At 45.8% G+C, this 22,433-nt stretch overlaps 1 protein-coding gene and 1 non-coding gene across 3 annotated transcripts; both read right to left on the reverse strand.

Moving 5' to 3' along the window:
• Window positions 1-1,415: 1,415 nt before the first annotated feature.
• On the reverse strand, window positions 1,416-20,100 carry LOC147108833 (protein FAM83D-B-like). Of its 2 annotated transcripts, none has more exons than XM_086005725.1 (4): window positions 19,619-20,100; window positions 9,305-9,472; window positions 7,764-7,885; window positions 1,416-6,011 (listed from the first exon to the last, which is right to left on the reverse strand). In XM_086005725.1, exons 1-4 carry the CDS (start codon window positions 20,090-20,092, stop codon window positions 4,994-4,996), a joined length of 1,782 nt encoding a protein of 593 aa, XP_085861851.1. In that variant the 5' UTR covers window positions 20,093-20,100; the 3' UTR covers window positions 1,416-4,993. The 2 variants fall into 2 exon arrangements, with proteins under 2 accessions (XP_085861851.1, XP_085861850.1); XM_086005724.1 differs by having other exon boundaries at window positions 7,764-7,888.
• Window positions 10,594-10,666, reverse strand: trnat-cgu (transfer RNA threonine (anticodon CGU)). The gene has a single exon. It is a non-coding gene; the product is annotated as a tRNA-Thr (tRNA).
• Window positions 20,101-22,433: the final 2,333 nt, after the last annotated feature.

Below are 22,433 nucleotides of genomic sequence, written 5' to 3' on the forward strand. Positions count from 1 at the left end.
AGAATTCCAAAGATTCACCAACCTCAGTGAAGACATTTCTCATCAGTCTTAAATGGCCGACCCCTTATTCTGAGACCGAGACCCCTGGTTCTGGACTCCCCAGCCAGGGGAAACATCTTCCCTGCATCTACCCTGTCAAGCCCTGTAAGAATTTTGTATATTTTAATGAGCTCTCCTCTCATTCTTCCAAACTCTAGAGAATATAAGCCTAGTCTACTCAATCTCTCCTCATAGGACAATCCCCCCATCCCAGGAATCAGTCTGGTGAACCTTCATTGCACTCCCTCTATGGCAAGTATATCCTTCCTTAGGTAAGGAGACCAAAACTGTACACAATACTCCAGGTGTGGTCTCACCAGGGCCCTATATAATGGCAGTAAGACATCTTTACTTTTATACTCAAATCCTCTTGTAATAAAAGCCAACATACCATTTGCTTTCCCAATTGCTTGCTGTACCTGCATGTTAACTTTCAATGATTCATGTACAAGGACACCCAGGTCCCTCTGAACACCAACATTTCCCAATCTCTCACCATTTAAAAAAACTCTGCTTTTCTATTTTTCTTACCAAATTGGATAACTTCATATTTCTCCACATTATATTCCATTTGCCATGTTCTTGCCCACTCACTTAGCCTGTCTATATCCCCTTGAAGCCTCCTTGCATCCTCCCCCAGCTTGTATCATCAGCAAACTTGGATATATTGCATTTGGTCCCCTCATCCAAATCATTGATGTAGATTGTGAATAGCTGAGGCCCCAGCACCGATCCTTGTGGTACCCCACTAGTTACAGCTTGTCAACCCGAAAATGACCCGTTTATTCCAACTCTCTTCTGTCCATTAATCAATCCATGCTAGTATATTACCCCCAAGCCCTAATTTTGTTTCATAACTTCATGTGGCACCTTAATCGAATGCCTTCTGAAAATCCAAATACACCACATCCACTGGTTCCCCCTCATCTATTCTGCTTGTTACAATCTCAAAACTCCTTAACAGATTTGTCAAACACAATTTCCCTTTCATAAATCCGGGTTGACTCTGCCCAATCCTATTATTATTTTCTAAGTGCCCTGTTACCACATCCTTAAATAATAGATTCTAGCATTTTCTATCTGGGATTGTCTCAGTCATCCAGTTCCTTTTGTAATGTTAAGGCAGGATATCAGGTTAAACTGATTAACAGTTAATCCATCAAGATGACTATTATGATAGCAAAATACTGTGGATGCTGGAAATCCGAAACAGAAAACGCTGGAAAAACTCAGCAGGCCAGGCAACATCCATGGAGAGAGAAACAAACAGTCAAGTTATTCTCTTAAAGGTACATACACAACAAACTACAGAACCTGTAAAAGGGTTTCGACCGGGGCGTTGACTCTGTTTCTCTCTCCACAGATGTTGCCTGGCCTGCTGAGTTTTTCCCCAGCGTTTTGTGTTGTTGTTTAAGATGACTATTATGTCAAGTCTGGAGGTTTGGCGAGAAGGTAGCTCACTTCAATAAACATTCTGGGCATCATGTGATATGACTCACATTAAAGGGGGCGGGTACTTTAAGGATGCCGGGACGGTTTTTGAACATGTGACAGATGACAAAGAGGGATACAAAAGAACAGCTAGCAGCCTTCTTTTTGTTAGAGCAAACGGGACGGTCGGAAGTCCTACACCTATGGAGGCCAAGCTCGATCACCTCAGGTCTGCAGGAAACCAGGTTGTACGAGTCTATTGTATAACCGTAATAGTTATTGGTGTCCGAGTAATAAACTTGCATTTGGACTATACGCTTGAGCCTGAATCACGCGGAATCATTTAATTCAGTTTAAGAGATTTCCTTACATCTTCCTTGCCTTCTTAGGTAAAGAAATATCAGTGCATTTCATATGGTTAAAGAAATGAAAGAGTGATTTTTTTCCCTCTATAAAAGACTTTTATTAACAAACTCCCTGTACCGCTAAGTGTTTCGGTTAACTCAGCCACCACCTTCAACTACAGTGAATAAAATACAGATCTCAGAACAAAAAGTGCCACCAAGCAGTATACTCTTCCAATTCAGAACTCTGGAATTCCGTGTCGTAATCCTAGGTTTCAAAAATTACCATTTCCAATTTAAACAAGGCAAACTGCATAAGATGCGTTAAAATCACAATCAGATTTGAATTTTAAAAAAGGGTCATGTCAATGTTATCAGTACTAAAACATGGAGCAAGAATGCAATTAATGCTTGAAATCGCTGGAGCTAGAATTCAGAAACCATGTGTGGTTGAGTTCCATCCCTCCAGTCTTCCACAGCAAGGATCCCAGATGAAGTAGCCAGGCAGGGCTTCCAGAGTTTGAGATGCAGCAGCTGGATTTCTGTCTGGGAGCCCAGGGTGGCAGTGAACTTTGACCCATTATTTAATTCAACATTCTTACAGTACAAAGATATACATATAAAGACAAAAATATACAAAATGGACAGTACAGCCAATAAACAAACACACAGGAACACGTTAACAGCATCAAATATACCAGCCACCCATTAAATAGACATCAAATTTACACCATCAGCCCCCATTTAAATGTTTTGAGGTATTAACACAAAAGGCAAAATGTTAGGCAAGGCACTTTAGCAAGTCTCAGTTTTATATGTCATTTACAAGCAAGCCCCTCAAACTCCAAGGCTGGGAGTAGAGAACAACCTGTAATAATATAATGAGTTTGCTTTGACGGCTAAGATTAGGAGCAGAGTGGTGTTTCTTTATATAAAAGGCAGTTTGCATATTGTGGTTCAAAGGGTGGGAAGGTTTAGTGTTCCTACCAATCATATTGCTGCATTTTTCTATTACGTTAGAAAATAGAATGTTGTTGGAGTCCTGCTATGCATGTGGCACAGGAGAACGACTTTATAAAACCATCACTAGTAGACAACGAGTTAGAAGAGTTGAGGCAGGGCCTTCTGGCTCATGTAGTGAATTAGATACTGCCTCTTCACATTGGGACCTGGGAGTCAAATCCATTTCAGACTGACGGGATGGAAATCTCCATTTGGTAGCTGTAAAATGTTAAGGCAGTCTCAAGCCAATTCTTATGGCTGTGTGTATAAAAGTCATCTGTAATTTGTCATTAATTGCTATCTCAGCTCAGGATAGTCGATATGTGAAAAACTGTCTCACTGGTGCGGAGGTTGGGGGGTGGGGAAAATTAGTCATATGGCTGGGGCAGAATAGAGGGATCATCTAGTCAGATGCAATACCCAACCTGAGAGTGCCCGATTTTGACAATAGGACAGAAATTGTTAAAACTGTCTTTCACTACTTTTTAAACTCACATCTAGTTTTGTACTAATGTCAACAGGAATTTCAGCCTTTACTCACCCAGGTGCTGGAAATGGAGTGGTCAAAACCAACGCCCCTCAACTTGAACATAAAATTCACAACAATTAAAAAAAAGTTGAAAAGAGATTTTAAAATCAGAAACATTAGGCAAGGCAGGGGAAAGACATTTCTACTTGTGGAGAGTCCAAAACTAAAGGGTCATAAAGAGAGAGAGAGAGAGAGAGAGAGTCACCAATAAAGAATTCAGGAGAAACTTCTTTACTCAGAGTGGAACTCGCTACCACGAGGGAGTAGTTGAGGCGAACAGCATAGATGCATTTAATGGGAAGCTAGATATGTACATAGGGAGAAAGGAATAGAAGGATATGGTGCTAGGGGGAGATGAAGTTGGCTGGGAGGAGGGCCAAATAGCCTGGTTCTGTGTTGTAAATTCTATATTGACAAAAAATATATAAACAGAATGTCATGCCCTACGTTACAAAAGTTACGCACACCATGTTTGCCCTCCTGAAAAGCTTCCTGTTCCTACTCTTCTTTGGAAGGATCATGCGAGTCAGTTCCTGAATTTAGGGACTGAAAGCACTTGTGGCCAAAACCCTTCTCCTTCAAACCCAAAGACCGAGTCAACGAATGTTCCCAATTTCGCTACCGTCAGGTTTCCAAGCAGTGAAGTTAAATATTTATCAAAGTTGTATTCCACCACCCCCCCTCCTCAAAGCAACTGAGGTGATGCATTGGAATATTTCCACTTGCACATTTTTAAAAATTAAAAAAAAATTTTAATATAGAAAACATACTAAAATGCAAAAATCTGCACGGGTCGTTCAAGTGCTTCAGGATAGATTCCAATTTATTTTCAAAGCTCTGCGGCAGCGATCACTGGCACCTAGGATGGTTTTTCATCGGTTCATATTCGATCAACATTCTTCTGACCTCATCCCACGCACCAGTGACCTTTTGAGTATCAAAATAAAACAAAGCACTGCAGATCCATAAAGAAAAGACTTATATAGCGCCTTTCATGACCTCCGTACTTTTGATTGCATGAGATCTTTAACGTCCACGAGAGAGAGGGGGCAGCCGGGGCCTCGGTTTTAACGTCTCATCCAAAAGACAAAACCTCAGCACTGCACTGGAGTGTCAGCCTAGATTTTGTGTTCAAGTCTCTGGAGTGGGACTTGAACCCACAACCTTCTGATTCAGAGGCGAGAGTGCTACCCACTGAGCCACAGCCGACACACAGCCTCCCTCTATACTAAATGTCTCTGTCGCTATGTGTCAAGACTGGGTAGAGCCCATCTCCCTCATACGAAGAAATGAAACACATGCTGGCATGAACAGCCATCATAGTCTTACCCGCTGGCTGAACACACATTACAATAGAATCACATGCTGAACAAGCATTACATTTTTAAAAAATATTCTGGTCACCAAAGCAAATCATTCCTTAAATGACCTACTGCGCTACTAGTACCAAAGTTTCACCACCTGCTGGCTAAACACATTACTATAGAATCACATGCTTAACTAGCACAAAATTTAAGAAAAAAATATTCTGGTCACAGACACCAATCCTGAACTACCTATTGCACTACCAATGCCAAATTTCCACCAGCCACTGATTCATCTGCACAAGCCTTGCAGAAAGTGAATTGGGGGCAGAACGAAACGACGCTTAGTTTCGCAGCGCCAATGAAGCCAGCATGGATATGTCCCTGAAGCCCAAGACTCTGTCCCTGCTCATCAACTCTCTCCTGTCCCGCACTTCGTACTGGATGGGCTCGCGGCTGTGGTACTTGTTCAGCTGCCTGCTCCGCGAGAGGATGGCAATCATGCCGTCCAGTTTGGAGCGAATGGTGGAGTAATGGAACTGCCGCTCTTTGGTCAGTTTATGAAAGCAGTCCCTCAGCGAGGAGTCGGTGCCGCGGAGGCCCAGGCGAGGATAGTTGGCAGATTCGCCACGTGGCTGACTTTCAGAGGCGGCGGGGGACGATGAACTGCTTGAACCACCGTTGGACTGCGTTGCGGAGGGAGGAGGCTGATCGGGCAAGGCAGTGGCCTCTCCGCTGGTTAGAGGTCCCCCTGTATCCAACATCTCCGCAGGCGCCAGCGTCACGGGAGCATTTACAATTTCAGCCCGTGTGGCAACTCCGGAACAAGGGGAGGTCGGAGTCGTGGTCAATTTTGATAGGACTGCAGTCTGGGTTTCCACCTCCTTCACCAGAATACCAGTTTGCGTGGAAGCACTGTGCACGACGATCCCCGGCGGCACCTCCAGCTCAGTCTGCGTAGAAATGCTCTTCACCTCAAGCTGGAGCACCGCGCTGTTCCTCAGTGGGGCTTCATCGCCAACGGTAGATGCTTCAGACGCCCGGCTGCCCTCGGAGCCAATAGAGTTCTGAGCGCGCGGTTTCTTCTCCGCTTTTAGCTCCAGGACCTCAGGTTTCCGCTTATTTGGAGAAAATGTCACAATTCTTTGCCCCAAGGTGTTAGCGGCAGTGGGCTTTTTAGATAGCAACCTCTTTGCTGCAATCTCTTCATAAGTGGCACGAGCCCCGCGACTTGTTGACTTGGGTGGTATCGGCTTCGACTGGGCGTACAGCATTCTGAATTCTTCATCGTAAAACGCGGACAACTGCCCTGAGAGCACAGTCAGATTACTGCGGTTCAGCTTCCCATCGGTCCAAGTGAAGCTGCAGGAGAATGATGAGACAGCAAAACATGAGCGGGGAAAAAAAAATGGACATTGCCCAAAACAATATTTGTTGCTCTCCCCTCAAACCCAAGTTCTCTCCTGAAGTCAACGACTCTTGCGGAGGTTCAGTACCACTGGCAATCTGGTGCCTCATCCAAGTGGTTATTCTTAACGTGCGGGCCTAGACAGCGAGCGTCACACACCATTGCCCCCTTGGAAGGCATCGGAGTGGGAACCAAGGCTGACTTTCTGCTTCCCATTCCAAGTCAGCCAGCTGTGGCATTCAATGCTACGATCAGATGACTGATTCCTTCATACAATATTATGTTCTGTAAGCATCAGCGCAGGCCCCAAGGATTTTTTTTGTATCGGACATTTTGTATGATTGACCAGCAGCCTGTTTAGAGAAGATTGGGGGGGGGGGGGGGGGGAAAAGGGGGGCAGGTGTTTGTGATGGACAGGAGATCCCAGCCAGGCCTACAAACTGATTATGGGAGAATGTCCGAGCAGACAGAGCTCTCTGGGAAACATTGGGCCAGAGTAGGTAACTCATACAGTAACGGGCAGAAGATGGAGGGCCATTGTAAATTAATGGGAAACCACTTAACCCAGGATCGGTTAAGAAGTGCAGCCCATCATCTGCCATTAACGCTAGCACCTAGATGGGATAGCCCCAAAAGGTGGGAAACCAGACAAAGAAGGGTGATTAAGAAGACATCACTGCAATACACAGACCTTAAATGAACTTTTAGGGTATAAGAGAAGGCAGCTTAGGCCATTCTCGCTTGCTCTCGCCTTCGCATGCACTCATCTCCGAACCAAGCACTCCGTCCGAGACGGAGAGAAGAAACCACCACGAGCGACAAGAGTCTTGCCTTGCCTTACCTTGCTCTTCGACTGCAAGAGCGAACCTCGAAACTGGGACTTGGATACTGCATTGGCAATACGGAACCAGGAGACACGCTCTACACAGGGAAGCAGCGAGCAAGAGAACGGACAAACGGGGTGAGCACTGTCCAAGCCCACACATCCTCAAGACCACCGGTACTGTGAGGGGGTGTTGTGTGTCCCAACCAATCCAGAGGGGCTTAGTTAGGAAGTTCTGTGCGTATTATATAGTGCATGTTCCGGGGTTTGTGGGACAAGTCCATGTTATACTCTGTATAGCAACACAGTGTGATTTTAGGCGTCTTAATACGAGACAGGGGCCTGTTCGACAGGCCAAGTTATATTGCTGTACTGTTTGTTTTACGCCACCAGGCATTTTACGTACTGGAGGTGGGTGTGTGTGTTAACCTTATTAAACACCATACAGTTGAGTCCGAAAAGCTCGTCTGTGTTCAAATCCTGTTCACCGTAATTCCTGTCGCCTAGAACTAAGTAGGAGAGGTGATTCAAACCACCAAGCCAAACCACCTACAGTACCACTGCTTAAAAATAAACCTTCATTGGAGAACGGCTGGAAGAAGCACACCTCCTCAGGAGTAATGCAGGCATGGGTGGGGGAACAGAGAACATTTACTACACACCTCCCCTACCTCCAGGGAAAGAGCATTCACCGTACTCTTGCTCTCCCTCACCACCTTCCCTGCATGAAAAAGACAATTTAACAGACACCCACTTTCAGGACTTCCATCATACTACAATACAATGAACTAAATAAGGACAAAAACCAGCTAGTGGAGTTAAAAAAAAAAGGTAGACCGACTGCAGGATATTCACAGATGAAAAAAATAGCATTTCATTTTACCTGTAAGAGCCTGTGGCTACTTTATCACAATCAATTAACATGAATTTTTCATGGACTCTGCCAATAACTTTAGCTCCTGTTCTTGTACAGTATGTACAGCCCGTTACTGTGCGGACTCTCATCTTCTGGAAAGAAAGCAAACAGGTCAATTTGAAACGAGGCTAATCTGAGCAGACAACACCATGTGTTTTCATGGGTGTTTCTCCAGCTTAGTTTGGCAAAGGGACTGCTTAGTACAGTACAGAGCCATACAGACGGAGTGGATATGAGCCAGAGGAATGGTGGGGCACTACGGTTGGGCCTCAATGTCTGGGGTGAGGGGAGCAGGGCGGGGAAGAAAAAAAAAAGTGGTAAAACAGCCAGAGTTTCTGCTCCTGACCAGGATCAAGTAAATCCTCCTGGAAAGAAAGTGGGGGCGAATTTTTAAAAATTATATAAACGCAGTGAGTTATGATGATCGGGAATGCACTGCCTGAAAAATAAAAGCAGTGGGAGCGGATTCAATAATAACCATGAAAAGGGAATTGGAATAAATACTTTTAAAAAGGGGAAAAGTTTGCAAGACTATGGGGAAAGAGCAGGGGAGTGGGACTAGGACTAATTGGAGAGCTCTTTCAAAGAGCCGGCACAGGCACAATGGGCCGAATGGCCACCTTCTGTGCTGCATCATTCTACGATTCTATTAAAGGTTGAACCTGGTACCATCTTGGCCTGTATGGTTCAGTATAACACAAGGCAGTACAATGACTTAACGCGGGATCAAGAGCTCTCAACATCATACTGAAGGCGGGGATCTTACAGGTACAAATATACAGCAGCTAAATACATAGCTAAAATAGATTACATTCATAATTTCATGTTGATGATAATAGAGATTCAAGCAAGTATGACTTTTTTGGGGGGTGGGGTGGAGTTGAAGAGGAGGGCACAGCACAGTACATTGGTGCCTCAGGTATGGTCTTGGGGTGTGGGAGGATCAGGGTTGGCGTTCATTATTTCCCTCACAGTCTTGACTGGAGGGAGGGGAGGAGAGAATAAAGGTTAATTTTTGTACATCAGCAAGCAACTGGAGTAGGCAGAAGGCTAGATCTGCAAGTGGAAAGATATCAAAACAGAGATGGACAAAATAAAATAGTAGAGAAAAAATAAACGGCAAACTGTTTTTATGAAATATACTACAATTGAAAAACCAAGAACTATACACTCCAGTTCCCACTGTGACAACGACCATTGTGTTCTCACCCCAAGCGAATACAGTCCTTTGTGCGGTTTGCACGGTGCCATAATAGAAGTGTCATTTCAGGGCATAGGTTTCAGAGATGTAATAATTCTTTGATGCAGAAGTCTATAATTCTGCATAATCGCCCTGCCTTTCTTTGAAGAGTAGCGGAGGAAAATGGAAAATTCACATTAGGCATTTTCTCTTCCCCGCCCCCCTTTCGAAATTCTGTGCAAGACCCACCTCCCAATGTTTGCACTCGAAGCACAGTTGCATTTTCCGAAAGGGGTGCATCGCACATCATTTCTGTTCAAATACATACCCTCTCCTCATCCACCCAGACACCAGCATCCCGACACATTTGCTGAAACTGTGGGAGCCCAGAGTCATCGAGAAGGATGTAAACTGGGATATGTCTCCTGCTGCAGGCCTCGTGGAGGTCTTTGAGAATGTCGATATCAGTGAAGGAGTCCATTACCAGGGCAATGACCTAGAGGACAAAAAAAGAAAGATAATTAGAATTTGAGATTTTCAGAAACGTGTGGATTTTGGGTTGGGGGCGGGGGGTAGTGCAAGAGGGAGGAGGTGAACTTTTACAATCGGAACCCACCATCCCCCATCATGGCATCTCAGGAGCAGGTACAGCATTCCCTATGGGTATAATGTATGTCATTATTATATAGTGGGAGCAGGGGGGGGGGGAAAGAAAGAGAGGTGGTGGAAGAAGTCAGCAGATGATGGAAGCGGGGGGGGGGGGGAAATCAGCAGATGATGGAATAAAGGGGACTTGGGCAGAAGTTACTGCAAGGGGCATCACAGCACATGTCACCAGTGAAGTCTTCCCTTTGGTTTAATATAGTCTACCTTCGGTACCACAGCGATATTGCTTTCTCCTCCTCAATTTCAAGTAAAGTTTCCCTCAAACCAATACCCATCCTACCACATGACCTCACTACACTATCTGAAAGAACTTGATACTCTAGGTTATTTAACACCATCACCCAAAGGCAGCTGATAAACACACGTACATGTATATTTTATATTGGGTCTGCCTGCCGTCAATGCTCTCCAGGAAGGCTTGGCTGGTCGGAATGGGTGAAGTTGGGCATTCTTCTTCTCTGGGTTGGATGCCAAGACCTGCTACCCTCTGGGCACAGATGGTGCTCGAGTGGTCATAATTCTATGCAAGTGTAATAAAAAACCATTGCTAAGACACGCAGTGAGGTTATCAAGGGAGTGAAGTGAAAGAGCCAATCACCATATCTCATTTGTTTGACCCTAGTCTGCTGCTAAACAGTGCAGGCTGAGCGGTTCTTTTAATATTAAAGAAAAAAAGGCTGCATAGAAGTCTCCAGGTAATTCAACAGCTTACACCCAATGCCTCCAAAGGGAACACAAATGAGCAGACACAGGAAACCCAGGCCTTACACCCTCTAGGAAGCCAATAGGGAGGCAACATAGAAGATAGGAGCAGGAGTAGGCCATTCTTCCCCGCGAGCCTGCTCCGCCATTTAATGAGACCATCCAAATTCAGTACCCTGTCCCTGCTTTCTCCCCATATCCCTTAAGAAATATATCTATAGAAACATAGAAGCAGGAGTAGGAAACTAGTGCCCCATGTGAGGATCGAACTCATGACCTTCAGATTACGAGACTGACGCGCTGCCTACTGCGCTAACGAGGCAGTGGTGTAACTCTAAGGAAATTTAGGCCTTGTGCCAAAACCCTAGACCCAAACTGATATAAAGCTAGCTAACTGATGGAGAGGGGTTGGGCCCATCATTTAATTGGCCTGTAATGACCAAAAGGCCATGCTGGAGAAGAGGGCATACTCATTTCGGGTTGGATAAGCGTGCACCAGCTGCTTTCTTGAGAGACACTGAAGAGTGAGAAGCAACTCAAGATCAAATACAGACAGTTCATTCGGGACAGAGAGGGATGGATGGGCTTGCGTTTAGAGAGCACCTTTCCTGCGCTCAATGTCCCAGCGTGCGTCATAGCCAATGAATTACTTTCTGAAGTGTGATCATTGTTGATATAAAGGGTTTAAAACATTCACATATTTGTGGGGAGGGGGCAGGGAAGAGGAAGCTTATTACATGGGCCACTGCGTTAGCAAAGGGAAAAATGTTAAGCAAGTCAGAATATATCAGCTCCAACATGGGTGGCAGTAAACTACAGTATTTTAATGTTTACAAAGAGGGAATTTAGGGCTAGGCAAATAATATATAGCCTGTTAAAAAGAAACAAGGAATTTTTAAAAATAAAACAGAAGGAAAGATAACCCTTTACAGGTCTAATGAAAACAAAAGGGAGGACAGAACAAGTAAAAGGTCAAGAGACCGATATACTAACTACCATTTAAAAAAAAATTAGCTCATGGGTTTAAGAACCAGAGAACAGGTTTTTAAAGAGCTAGAAATTGATGAAAAGTTGATATATACACGACTTCAGTCAAGCGGAGAAACGGTACGTGAGGAGGAGGTGGTGTGGTGCGGGGGCGGAGGTGAAAAGGAAAGATCATAGAAGCTCCAAGATGGAATGGGACAAAGTGGGATGTGAATGGAAGTAACTGGTTGGAAAATTGAAGAGCTAACTAAACTAAAGCTTAAGCGGTAATACAAAAGCAAAATACTGCGGAATAGTAATATGGTCCCACCATGGTAAATGGGAGGAGTGGGGACCATAGCTGATTAAATGGCAGCAGCAGTAAGGGGGGGGGGGGGAGAAACACTGGCCCTTAACCTCCAGTCAGGGCGATTTTTATGCCAGTGAATCTGCCATTGCGGTCATGGAGACGGCTGAGTTGGTAGCAATGAGTAGGTAGCTTGGTGTGTGTTTGTGTGGTTTATACCAAGGGTATTAGGTCAGAGAGAGAGTAAATCTGAAATAAAAAACAGAAAATGCTGGAAAAACTAAGCAGGTCAGGCAGCATCTGTGGAGAGAGAAACAGAATTAACGTTCCAGGTCGATGACCCTTCGTCAGAACTGATGAAGGGTCATCGATCTGGAACGTTAACTCCATTTCTCTCTCTGTACAGATGCGGCGTGATTTGCTGAGTATTTTCTGTTTTTATTAAAGCTTAAGCTGGTTTTGAAAAAAAAAAATCTATCCTTGGGAGTTTAATTGCAAACAAAATAATGCTTTACAATACAGAGGTACGTGGTTTGAATTCACTACACTATCTGAAAGAACCCGATATTCCAGAAGTTTCAGGGTTATTTTACACCATCACCCAAAGGCAGCTGATAAACACACTTACATATATATTTTATATATTGGGTCTGTGACAGAGGATTTAAGGCAGTAATCCAATCTCGAGTGCTCGCATGACTAAAACCTTTCAAGCTTCACTCTTTTGTTTATTAGATCATCTGTTATGCAAGGGTGAATCACCACCCTGTAATCTACTCTCACTGACCTAATACCCTCGGTATAAACCACACAAACACAAACACACACCAAGCTGCCTACTCATTACTACCAACTCAGCCGTCTCCATGACAGCAATGGCAGGTTCAGAGCACTGGCATAAAAATTGCCCTGACTGGATGTTAAGGGCCAGTGTTTTTTTTTTTACCCCCTTACTGTTGCTGCCATTTAATCAGCTATGATCCCCACTTCTCCCATTTACCATGGTGGGACCATATTACTATTCAGGGGTCCAACCAAAGCTTGGTTTGTGATGTCTTACAGGATTATATCCATGTTAAAGAAAGCACTTACATTTCCACAGTGCTTTCCATGACTTCAGGATGTCCCAAAGTCCTACGCTAGGGACTTGAGTGTCAGCCTAGCTTTATGTGCTCCAGTGCAGTGCTGAGGGAGTGCTGCTCTGTCAGATGTGCCGTCTTTCGGATGAGATGTTAAACCGAGGCCCCGTCTGCTCTCAGGTGGACGTAAAAGATCCCATGGCACTATTTTGAAGAAAAGCAGGGGGCGTTATCCCCGGTGTCCTGGGGCCAATGTTTATCCCTCAACCAACAGAACAAAAACAGATTATCTGGTCATTATCACATTGCTGTTTGTGGGAGCTTGCTGTGCGCAAATTGGCTGCCGCGTTTCCCACATTACAACAGTGACTACACTTCAAAAAAGTACTTCATTGGCTGTAAAGTGCTTTGTGACATCCGGTGGTCGTGAAAGGCGCTATATAAATGCAAGTCTTTCTTTCTTTACAGCCAATTAAGTACTTTTAGACAAGAGTGTCCTGTACTGTCAGAAAAAGTGGCAGCCAATTTGCACACAGCAAGGTCTCACAAACAGCAATATGATAATGACCAGATAATGGTTTTAGGTAGAACAACAGAAAACGCTGGAAAAACTCAGCAGGCCAGGCAATATCCGTGGAGCGAGAAACAGAGTTAACATTTCAGGTCGAAACCCTTCTTCAGAACTGAGAAAAAAAGCAGGAAATGAAACAGATTAAAAGGCCAGTTTGGGGGCTGGGAAATGGGGGAGGGGATGAAAGAACAAAAGGGAAGGTCTGAGAGGTGAAGAGACATTAAGAGATATACAAGGCGAGACGAGATGGTAATAGGACAGGTGAAGAGACAAAAGACGGCTCTAGATGAAGTGTGAAATGCGCTGGCAGAGTGAGAGACAGCTGCCATGTGGGAGAGAAAAAAAAAAGGAAAAGGCACAAACCGAAAGTGTGGATAAAAAATAATAGGGGCCGACGTTATGATCTGAAATTGTTGAACTCTATATAAAGTCTGGAAGGCTGTAAAGTGCCTAATCGGAAGAGGAGGTGCTGTTCCTCGAGTTTACGCTGAGCTTCCGTGGAACAATGCAAGAGCCCGAGTACAGTGAGGTCTGAGGGGGAATGGGGCGGTGAATTGAAATGACAGGCGACCGGAAGCTCGGGGTCACCCTTACAGACTGAACAGAGGTGTTCTGCAAAGCGGTCACCCAATCTGCATTTGGTCTCCCCAAAGTAGAGGAGACCGCATCGTGAGCAGCGAATACAGTATACTTGATTGCAAGAAGTACAAGTAAATCGCTGTTTCACCTGAAGGGGTGTTTGTGGCCCTGGACAGTGGGAAGGGGGCAGGGGAAGGTATAAGGGCAGGTGTTGCATCTCCTGCGCTTGCACGAGACGGTGCCGGGCGCAGGGGAAGGGGTGCTGGGGGTGATAGAGGAGTGGACTAGGATGTCTCAGAGGGCGTGGTCCCTACGGAATGCTGAAAGGGGAGGGGAGGGGAAGATGAGTTTGGTGGTGGGATCACGTTGGAGGTGGCGGAAATGGCGGTGGATGATCTGTTGAATGTGGAGGACAAGGGGAACCCTATCGTGGTTCTGGGAGGGAGGTGCAGGGGTGAGGGCAGAAGTGCGGGAGATAGAACGGACACGGTCAAGGGCCGTGTCAACCACGGTAGAGGGGAATCCTCGGTTGAGGAAAAAATGAAAGGGAGGAACTGATAGAAATCAGTATTTGTAGGGAAATGGTGTTAGGGAAATTGATGGGATTGAAGGCCGATAAATCCCCAGGGTCTGAATCTACATCTTAGGGTACTTAAGGAAGTGGCCCTAGAAATAGTAGATGCATTGCTGGTCATCTTCCAAAATTCGATAGACTCTGGAACAGTACCCATGGATTGGCAGGTAGCTAATGTTACACCACTGTTCAAAAAGGGTGGTAGAGAGAAAACGGGGAATTACAGACCGGTAAGCCTGACGTCGGTAGTGGGGAAAATGCTAGAGTCCATTATAAAAGTAGTAATAGCAGAGCACTTGGAAAAAAGTGACCGGATCGGACAAAGTCAACATGGCTTTACAAAAGGTAAATCGTGCTTGACTAATCTACTGGAATTTTTTGAGGATGTAACTGGTAAAATAGATAAGGGAGAACCAGTGGATGTGGTGTATTTGGACTTTCAGAAGGCTTTCGATAAGGTCCCACATAAGAGATTAGCATGTAAAGTTAAGGCACATGGGATTGGAGGCAAGGTATTGACTTGGATAGAGAACTGATTGGCAGACAGAAAGCAAAGAGTTGGAATAAACGGGTCTTTTTCCGAGTGGCAGGCAGTGACTAGTGGGGTACCGCAGGGATCGGTCGTTGGGCCCCAGCTATTCACAATATATATTAATGATCTAGACAAGGGAACTAGATGTAATATCTCCAAGTTTGCAGATGACACAAAGCTGGGTGGGCGTGTGTGCGGTGAGGAGGATGCCAAGAAACTCCAGTATGATTTGGACAGGTTGGGTGATTGGGCAGAAGCATGGCAGATGCAGCAAACATGGATAAATGCGAGGTTATCCACTTTGGTGTCAAAAACAGGAAGGCAGATTATTATCTGAATGGCAATAGATTGGGAGAAGGGGAAGTGCAACGAGACCTGGGTGTCCTTGTGCACCAGTCACTGAAGGTAAGCATGCAGGTGCAGCAGGCAGTTAAGAAGGCAAATGGTATGTTGGCCTTCGTAGCGAGAGGGTTTGAGTACTGGAACAAGGATGTCTTGCTGCAGTTGTACAGGGCCTTGGTGAGACCACATCTTGAGTATTGTGTGCAGTTTTGGTCACCTTATCTGAGGCAGGATGTTCTTGCCATGGAAGGAGTGCAGCGAAGATTCACCAGGCTATACCTGGGATGGCAGGAATGACGTATGAGGAGAGAGTGGGTCGATTGGGCTTGTACTCGCTGGAGTTTAGAAGAATGAGAGGGGATCTCATTGAAACTTATAAAATTCTAACAGGACTAGACAGACTAGATGCTGGAAGGATTTTCCCGATGGTCAGGGAGTCCAGAACCAGGGGTAAGCCATTTAGGACAGAGATGAGGAGGAATTTCTTCACCCAGAGAGTGGTGAACCTGTGGAATTCTCTACCAAAGAAAGCAGTAAAGGCCAATTCATTAAATATATTCAAGAAAGGAGTTGGATATATTTCTTAAGGCTGAAGGGATCTAGGGATATGGAGAGAAGGCAGGAACAGGGTACTGAATTTGGATGATCAGCCATGATCGCATTGAATGGCGGAGCAGGCTCGAGAGGCCGAATGGCCTACTCCTGCTCCTATCTTCTATGTTTCTATGTTTCTAAAAGGAAGACATGTTGGAAGCACTGGTGCGGAAGGTGGCATCGTCGGAGCAGATGCGGCGGAGACGGAGAAACTGGGAGAATGGAATAGAGTCCTTACAGGAGGCGGGGTGGGAGGAATTGTAGTCCAGGTAGCTGTGGGAGTCAGTGGGCTTGTAGTGAATGTTGGTCAATAACCTTATCCCCAGAGATGGAGAAGTCGAGGAAGGGATGGGAAGAGTCGGAGATGGACCATGTGAAGGCGAGGGAAGGGTGGAAATTGGAGGCGAAGTGAATGAAATTGTCTAGTTCAGGGCGAGAGCAGGAAACGGCACCGAAACAGTCATCAATGTACCGGAAAAAGAGGTGAGGGAGGGGACCCGAGTAGGGCTGGATCAAAGAGAGTGCCACATATCCCACGAAAAGGCAGGGATAGCTAGGACCCATGCGGGTACCTATAGCAACCCCTTTAATTTGGAGTCAAAGGAGAAGTTGTTCAATGTGAGAACAAGTTCAGCCAGGTGGAGGAGGGTGGTGGTGGATGGGGACTAGTTGGGCCACTGTTCAAGGAAGAAGCGGAGCGCCCTCAGGCCATCCTGGTGGGGGATGGAGGTGTAGAGGGATTGTACGTCCATGGTGAACAGGAGGCGGTTGGGGCCAGGAAACTGTTAGTGGCGGAGGGCATCAGAAGAGTCGCGGATGTAGGTGGGAAGAGACTGGACAAGGGGAGAAAGAGAGTCGAGATAGGAAGAGATAATTGTTAGTCGAGGGATAAAATATTGACCAGGACACCAAGAAGAACTCCCTGCTCTTCTTCAAATAGTGCCTTGGGATCTTTGCCATCCACCCGAGGGGGCAGTTGGGGTCTCAGTTGAACGTCTCATCCGAAAGACAGCATCTCCCGACCCTCAGTACTGCACTGGGAGCGTCAGCCTAGATTTTTGTGCTCAAGTCGCTGGAGAGAGTGTGCAACCCACTGAACCACTGGCCAACACCCGTTAACTTGTCGGTTCTCTTCACAGGTGCCGACTGACCTGCTGTGTGCCTCCATCATTTTTGTTTCAGATTTCTAGCCAGCGAGTATTTCATTTTTTTTCTTTGCAGTCAATGTCCGTCCGCACTCCCTTCCTCCCTCCCTCCCTCCCTCCAAGGAGGGGCCAATGACCAATTCCATTGCTTAAAAATCATGCAAATAACATTTAGTGATCAAGTCGAGATGGTTCACAAAACCTGACCATTTATAATTCACACGCTTTTTACAATAGCAAAAAAAGTACAAACATGCACAAAGACACAGGAAACCTGCTCCCAGGCTTCTTGCCAATCTCATTCCAAAGCTGATGTTAAATGCCTAAATGAACAATAGTTTGTGCTTTCAACTGCAAAATTTAAGCTACAAAAGGTTCAGAGCTTATTGTGCACATTAGGATCTCTTACAGTCATCAATTAACTTCACTGAATAGCAGATCAGCCTTTCATTGTTTAAAACACTTCTTACCTGCAATCTTTATGTGAAAATGCAAGTACCCGAGCTACTTTAGCACAATTTTTTCACAAAGCTGATAGAACATAAGACATAGGAGCAGAAGACATAAGACATAGGAGCAGAAGACATAAGACATAGGAGCAGAAGACATAGGAGCAGGAGGAGTAGGCCATTTGACCCCTCGAGCCTGCTCCGCCATTCAATAAGATCATGGCTGATCTGATTTTGGCCTCAACTCCACTTTCCTGCCCGCTCCCCATAACCCTCGACTCCCCTAGAGTTCAAAAATTTGTCTGTCTCCACTTTAAATATATTCAATGACCCAGCCTCCACAGCTCCCTGGGGTAGAGAATTCCAAAGATTCACAACCCTTAGAGAAGAAATTCCTCCTCATCCATATTAAATGGGTGACCCCTTATTCTGAAACTATACCCCCTAGTTCTAGGTTCCCCCACGAGGGGAAACATCCTCTCTGCATCCACCCTGTCGTGCCCCCTCAGAATCTTATATGTTTCAATAAGATCACCTCTCATTCTTCTAAACTCCAATGTGTATAGGCCCAACCTTTCCTCATAAGACAACCCCCTCATCTCAGGAATCAACCTAGTGAACCTTCGCTGAACTGCCTCCAATGCAAGTATATCCCTCCTTAAATAAGGAGACCAAAACTGTACGCAGTACTCGGGGTGTGGTCTCACCAACGCTCTGCACAACATCCCATTCCAGAGCTTGCTACATTAATTTGTTAGCCATGGCAGCTCTATCATCAATTATAATTCCTCACATCCATTATCCTTAACATATTTACTTTCCAAATATCTCTCTCCTTTTCAAACAGCTCAATCGATTTTGTACCTACAACCTTTTGGGACACCATATTCCACATCAATACGAGGAATTATTTCTCAGATTTAGTTTTAACTGCCTTCATAGGAATGGTATTCTGTCCTTATCTACCCCATCGTTATTTTTAATAGTGGATCAATTCCAATGGCGTTTGATTCATGCATTTTAAACATGGTCAGATCACAGAGCAGACAACAAAAAATTAGGACCACTGCTGCTATTCAATGAAATAATCAATTCCAATAGCAGACCCCGCTGCACAATGATTTTTCTGAATGGTGGTCTCTGGAATTGCTCAGGCATCCCATTTTGCTCAGAATAATTGCCATGTAGTGTGTCCGGATTTGTACCTGTCAAAGATCAGTGGCGTTGGGTGAAGCCCAATCCAATGAGAACATCTATGAACTGCCTTCAAAAATTTTTTATAAGGAATTTTTTTTTTTTTTTTTTTGAGAAGAATCAAATAAGAAGTCACAATTAGATCAATAATATGTTAATCCAGGGAAAAAAACCTTCTAGCAAACCAGTGGGATCTGCGGTGCCAGTCAAAAGGTCACCTTGTAGGATTGAGATTGGAAACCACATCGAATCAGAAATTTACAGCACAGAAGGTGGTAATTCAGCCCATCAAGTCTGTGCCAGCCAAAAATGAGCTCTCCAGCCCAATACCACTTTCCAGCTGCTGGTCCTTAGCCCTGTAGGTCACAGCAGTTCAAGTGTATATCCAAGTACTTTTTAAATGTGACGAGGGTTTCTGCCTCTACCATCTTTTCAGACAATGGAGTTCCAGACCCCCACCACCCCCTGGGTAAAAAAGTTCTCAACTCCCCTCTAATCCTTCTACCAATTCCTTTAAATCTATGCCCCCTGGTTATTGACCTCACTGTTCAGGGAAAATGTCCTTCCTGTCCACTATCTAGGCTCCTCATAAGTTTTATACACTTCAAGTAAATCTTCCTTCAGCCTCCTGTTCCAAACCCCCACCCTATCCAATCTTTCCTCATAGCTAAAATTCTTCACTCCTGGCAGCATCCTCATAAATCTCCTCTGTACCCTCTCTAGTGCAACCACAAGGGGAAAATCAAAGCTGCAAACTCACTGATCTACTGCACAATCAATCATTCAACAGTTCTCTACCTTCAGAATTCAACATTTAATAAATACTTTACATAGAAGTTAGTAATTTAAAGGAACGATTCAACATTATACAAATCATGCACATGGATGGGAATGCTCTGCACCTTTAAGTTTCCAGATTAACCAAATTACCCATTTCAATACCTTCTCTGCCTTCCTGATGAGCTTCCTGATCGCTTCCTTGCAGCTGTAGATGAGCTCTCCATAGCTCGGCTGGAAATGCACTTCCACCTGAGTCACCCCCCGGTACCAGTTGTCCCGGTACGTCGGCCACCCTATGTCCAGAAATGGGACCTCAACGTCCGAAGCTTCTGGGAAATAGGTGCCGGAGGAGCAATCGTTGGAGCCGGTGAATGACTGGTCGAGGGGTTCGCTGCCGGGCTCGGGGGGTCGGATGGTGGACTGCAGTATGACGGCGATCTCATCCGCCGACAGGAAGCTCTGGACTCTCTCCCTCTTCAGGAAGGCGGTGTAAGCCTCCTCGCCACCGGCGATCAGTTCTTCCAGAGCCAGGCGCTGGGTCTCGCTGTAAAACTCCCGCAGTTCTAGCTCCTGCCTGGTGGCGCTTGACCACCTGGAGATGACTGGGAAGTCATCCAAACACTGGGAGTCATTCATGGTGTGGGGCAGGTGAGCGGCTCCCCGAGCCTTCAGACTTAGATCCTGCTACTAGTCCCCTAACCCCCACGATCGGAGTCTTCTGCTGGTCCCTGAACCCCAAGATCTTTATCTTCTGCTGGTCCCTTAACCCCAAGATCTGAGTCTTCTGCTGGTCCCTTAACCCCAAGATCTGAGTCTTCTGCTGGTCCCTTAACCCCAAGATCTGAGTCTTCTGCTGGTCCCTTAACCCCAAGATCTGAGTCTTCTGCTGGTCCCTTAACCCCAAGATCTGAGTCTTCTGCTGGTCCCTTAACCCCAAGATCTGAGTCTTCTGCTGGTCCCTTAACCCCAAGATCTGAGTCTTCTGCTGATCTCTTAACCCCAAGATCTGAGTCTTCTGCTGATCTCTTAACCCCAAGATCTGAGTCTTCTGCTGATCTCTTAACCCCAAGATCTGAGTCTTCTGCTGATCTCTTAACCCCAAGATCTGAGTCTTCTGCTGATCTCTTAACCCCAAGGTCTGGGTCTTCTGCTGGTCCCTTAACCCCAAGATTTGAGTCTTCTGCTGATCTCTTAACCCCAAGATCGGAGTCTTCTGCTGATCTCTTAACCCCAAGATCAGGGTCTTCTGCTGGTCTCTTAACCCCAAGGTTTGAGTCTTCTGCTGGTCCCTTAACCCCAAGGTCTGGGTCTTCTGCTGGTCCCTTAACCCCAAGGTCTGGGTCTTCTGCTGGTCTCTTAACCCCAAGGTCTGGGTCTTCTGCTGGTCCCTTAACCCCAAGATCTGGGTCTTCTGCTGGTCCCTTAACCCCAAGGTCTGAGTCTTCTGCTGGTCCCTTAACCCCAAGGTCTGGGTCTTCTGCTGGTCTCTCAACCCCAAGGTCTGGGTCTTCTGCTGGTCTCTTAACCCCAAGGTCTGGGTCTTCTGCTGGTCTCTCAACCCCAAGGTCTGGGTCTCCTACTGTTAACAGTCTCTAAACTCCCTCTGCAGGGAATAGCCCAACTCCTTTCGCTGCCGCTGCTCTCCTTCCCGTTTGTGTTTCGCGATTAAAACTAACCAACAAATGATTCAAACCACCCGACTCCAGACCCGATTGGCTGCTGCTGCTGCTGCCGTCTAGCCGGTTTCCACAACTGCTTTCGTTTCCCCACCCACTGCTCAGGTTAAACTTTTCCCTTTTTTTTTTAAACGGATTTTGTCAAAAGCCACATTGCGATTGGCTCCTGGTTTAAATTCATCCGAAAACAGCTGGGAGAAAGTTCAGCCCACTGCAGCCTGTTCAAAAAGGGACAACCCACCCTTAAAACAGAAAGCACAGGGAGAGACCTCAGTGCAGCAGACCTTCACTCTAATGTCGGGGCTAGCCAGGCCAATAAACACCTAGATCAGACCCAGAGACAGTAGCAATTAACTTAAATTACAACTTAAATTGCAACATTCAATGCTGACTGCTGGAGTTCCAGCTTCCGGAGGCGTTACTTTGCAAAGCTGGGGTTGCCAACCATCCATGATTGGCCAGGACACGCTGCTTCCACCAACACCCGGGAGAGAAACAATCATAAACTAAATTGTGTGTTTTATTCATTTTTCTTTCCATACTTAGGTTTATTTGTTATAAAAAATATTGGAGATGGGAGGGGTTAAAAAAAAGGCTGTGGGAGTACCTTCACCACACGGACTGCAGCGGTTCAAGAAGGCGGCTCACCACCACCTTCTCAAGGGCAACTAGGGATGGGCAATAAATGCCGGCCTTGCCAGCGACGCCCACATCCCATTAAAAAAAAGGCGGTTTGACTAACAGTTAAGATTAATCCAATTGGTTAACAGAGTCTGTTCGCTTTCCAATTGGCCAATGGAAGGCAGTGCGCCCGGAGGATGGACCAATGGTGGGAGTGTGGGGTGAGGCGGTCATGTGATGAAACCGCCAGGAATATACCCAACCAGAGTTGGCAAACCTGCATGTCAATCATATACAGATATATTGCATTAGTTTAACTAAGCAATGAACCTGATGTTTGACCATTGGACTATCAGTAAAAGAAAGAATTAGTGATGTATTGTTCTGCAACGCCCCCCCACCCCTCCTCCCTTAGGCTGCGCATTAATCGATGCTTCTACCAGTGATTCTCCTTATGAGCTGCAACACTGCCTCAAGAAATCTGGTGCACCCCATGCAAGAGTTGCTGTGTAGCCACCCCCCCCCCCCCACAAGGTTATGGAACAAACAGCCTGTTATTCTGGAGGGGGACGAGAAGGCGAGGCGTGGACAACCCCCTCCCCTCATCCCCCCCTGAACGACCGAGATATTTACATGTAAAATGGTGCACAGAGGGGTTTTGTTATTTATTAACAAGGGAG

This window comes from Somniosus microcephalus, chromosome 13 (genome assembly GCF_052327205.1).
Source record: "Somniosus microcephalus isolate GS21.2 chromosome 13, FLI_Smic_1.0, whole genome shotgun sequence".
Classification (NCBI taxonomy): domain Eukaryota; kingdom Metazoa; phylum Chordata; class Chondrichthyes; order Squaliformes; family Somniosidae; genus Somniosus; species Somniosus microcephalus.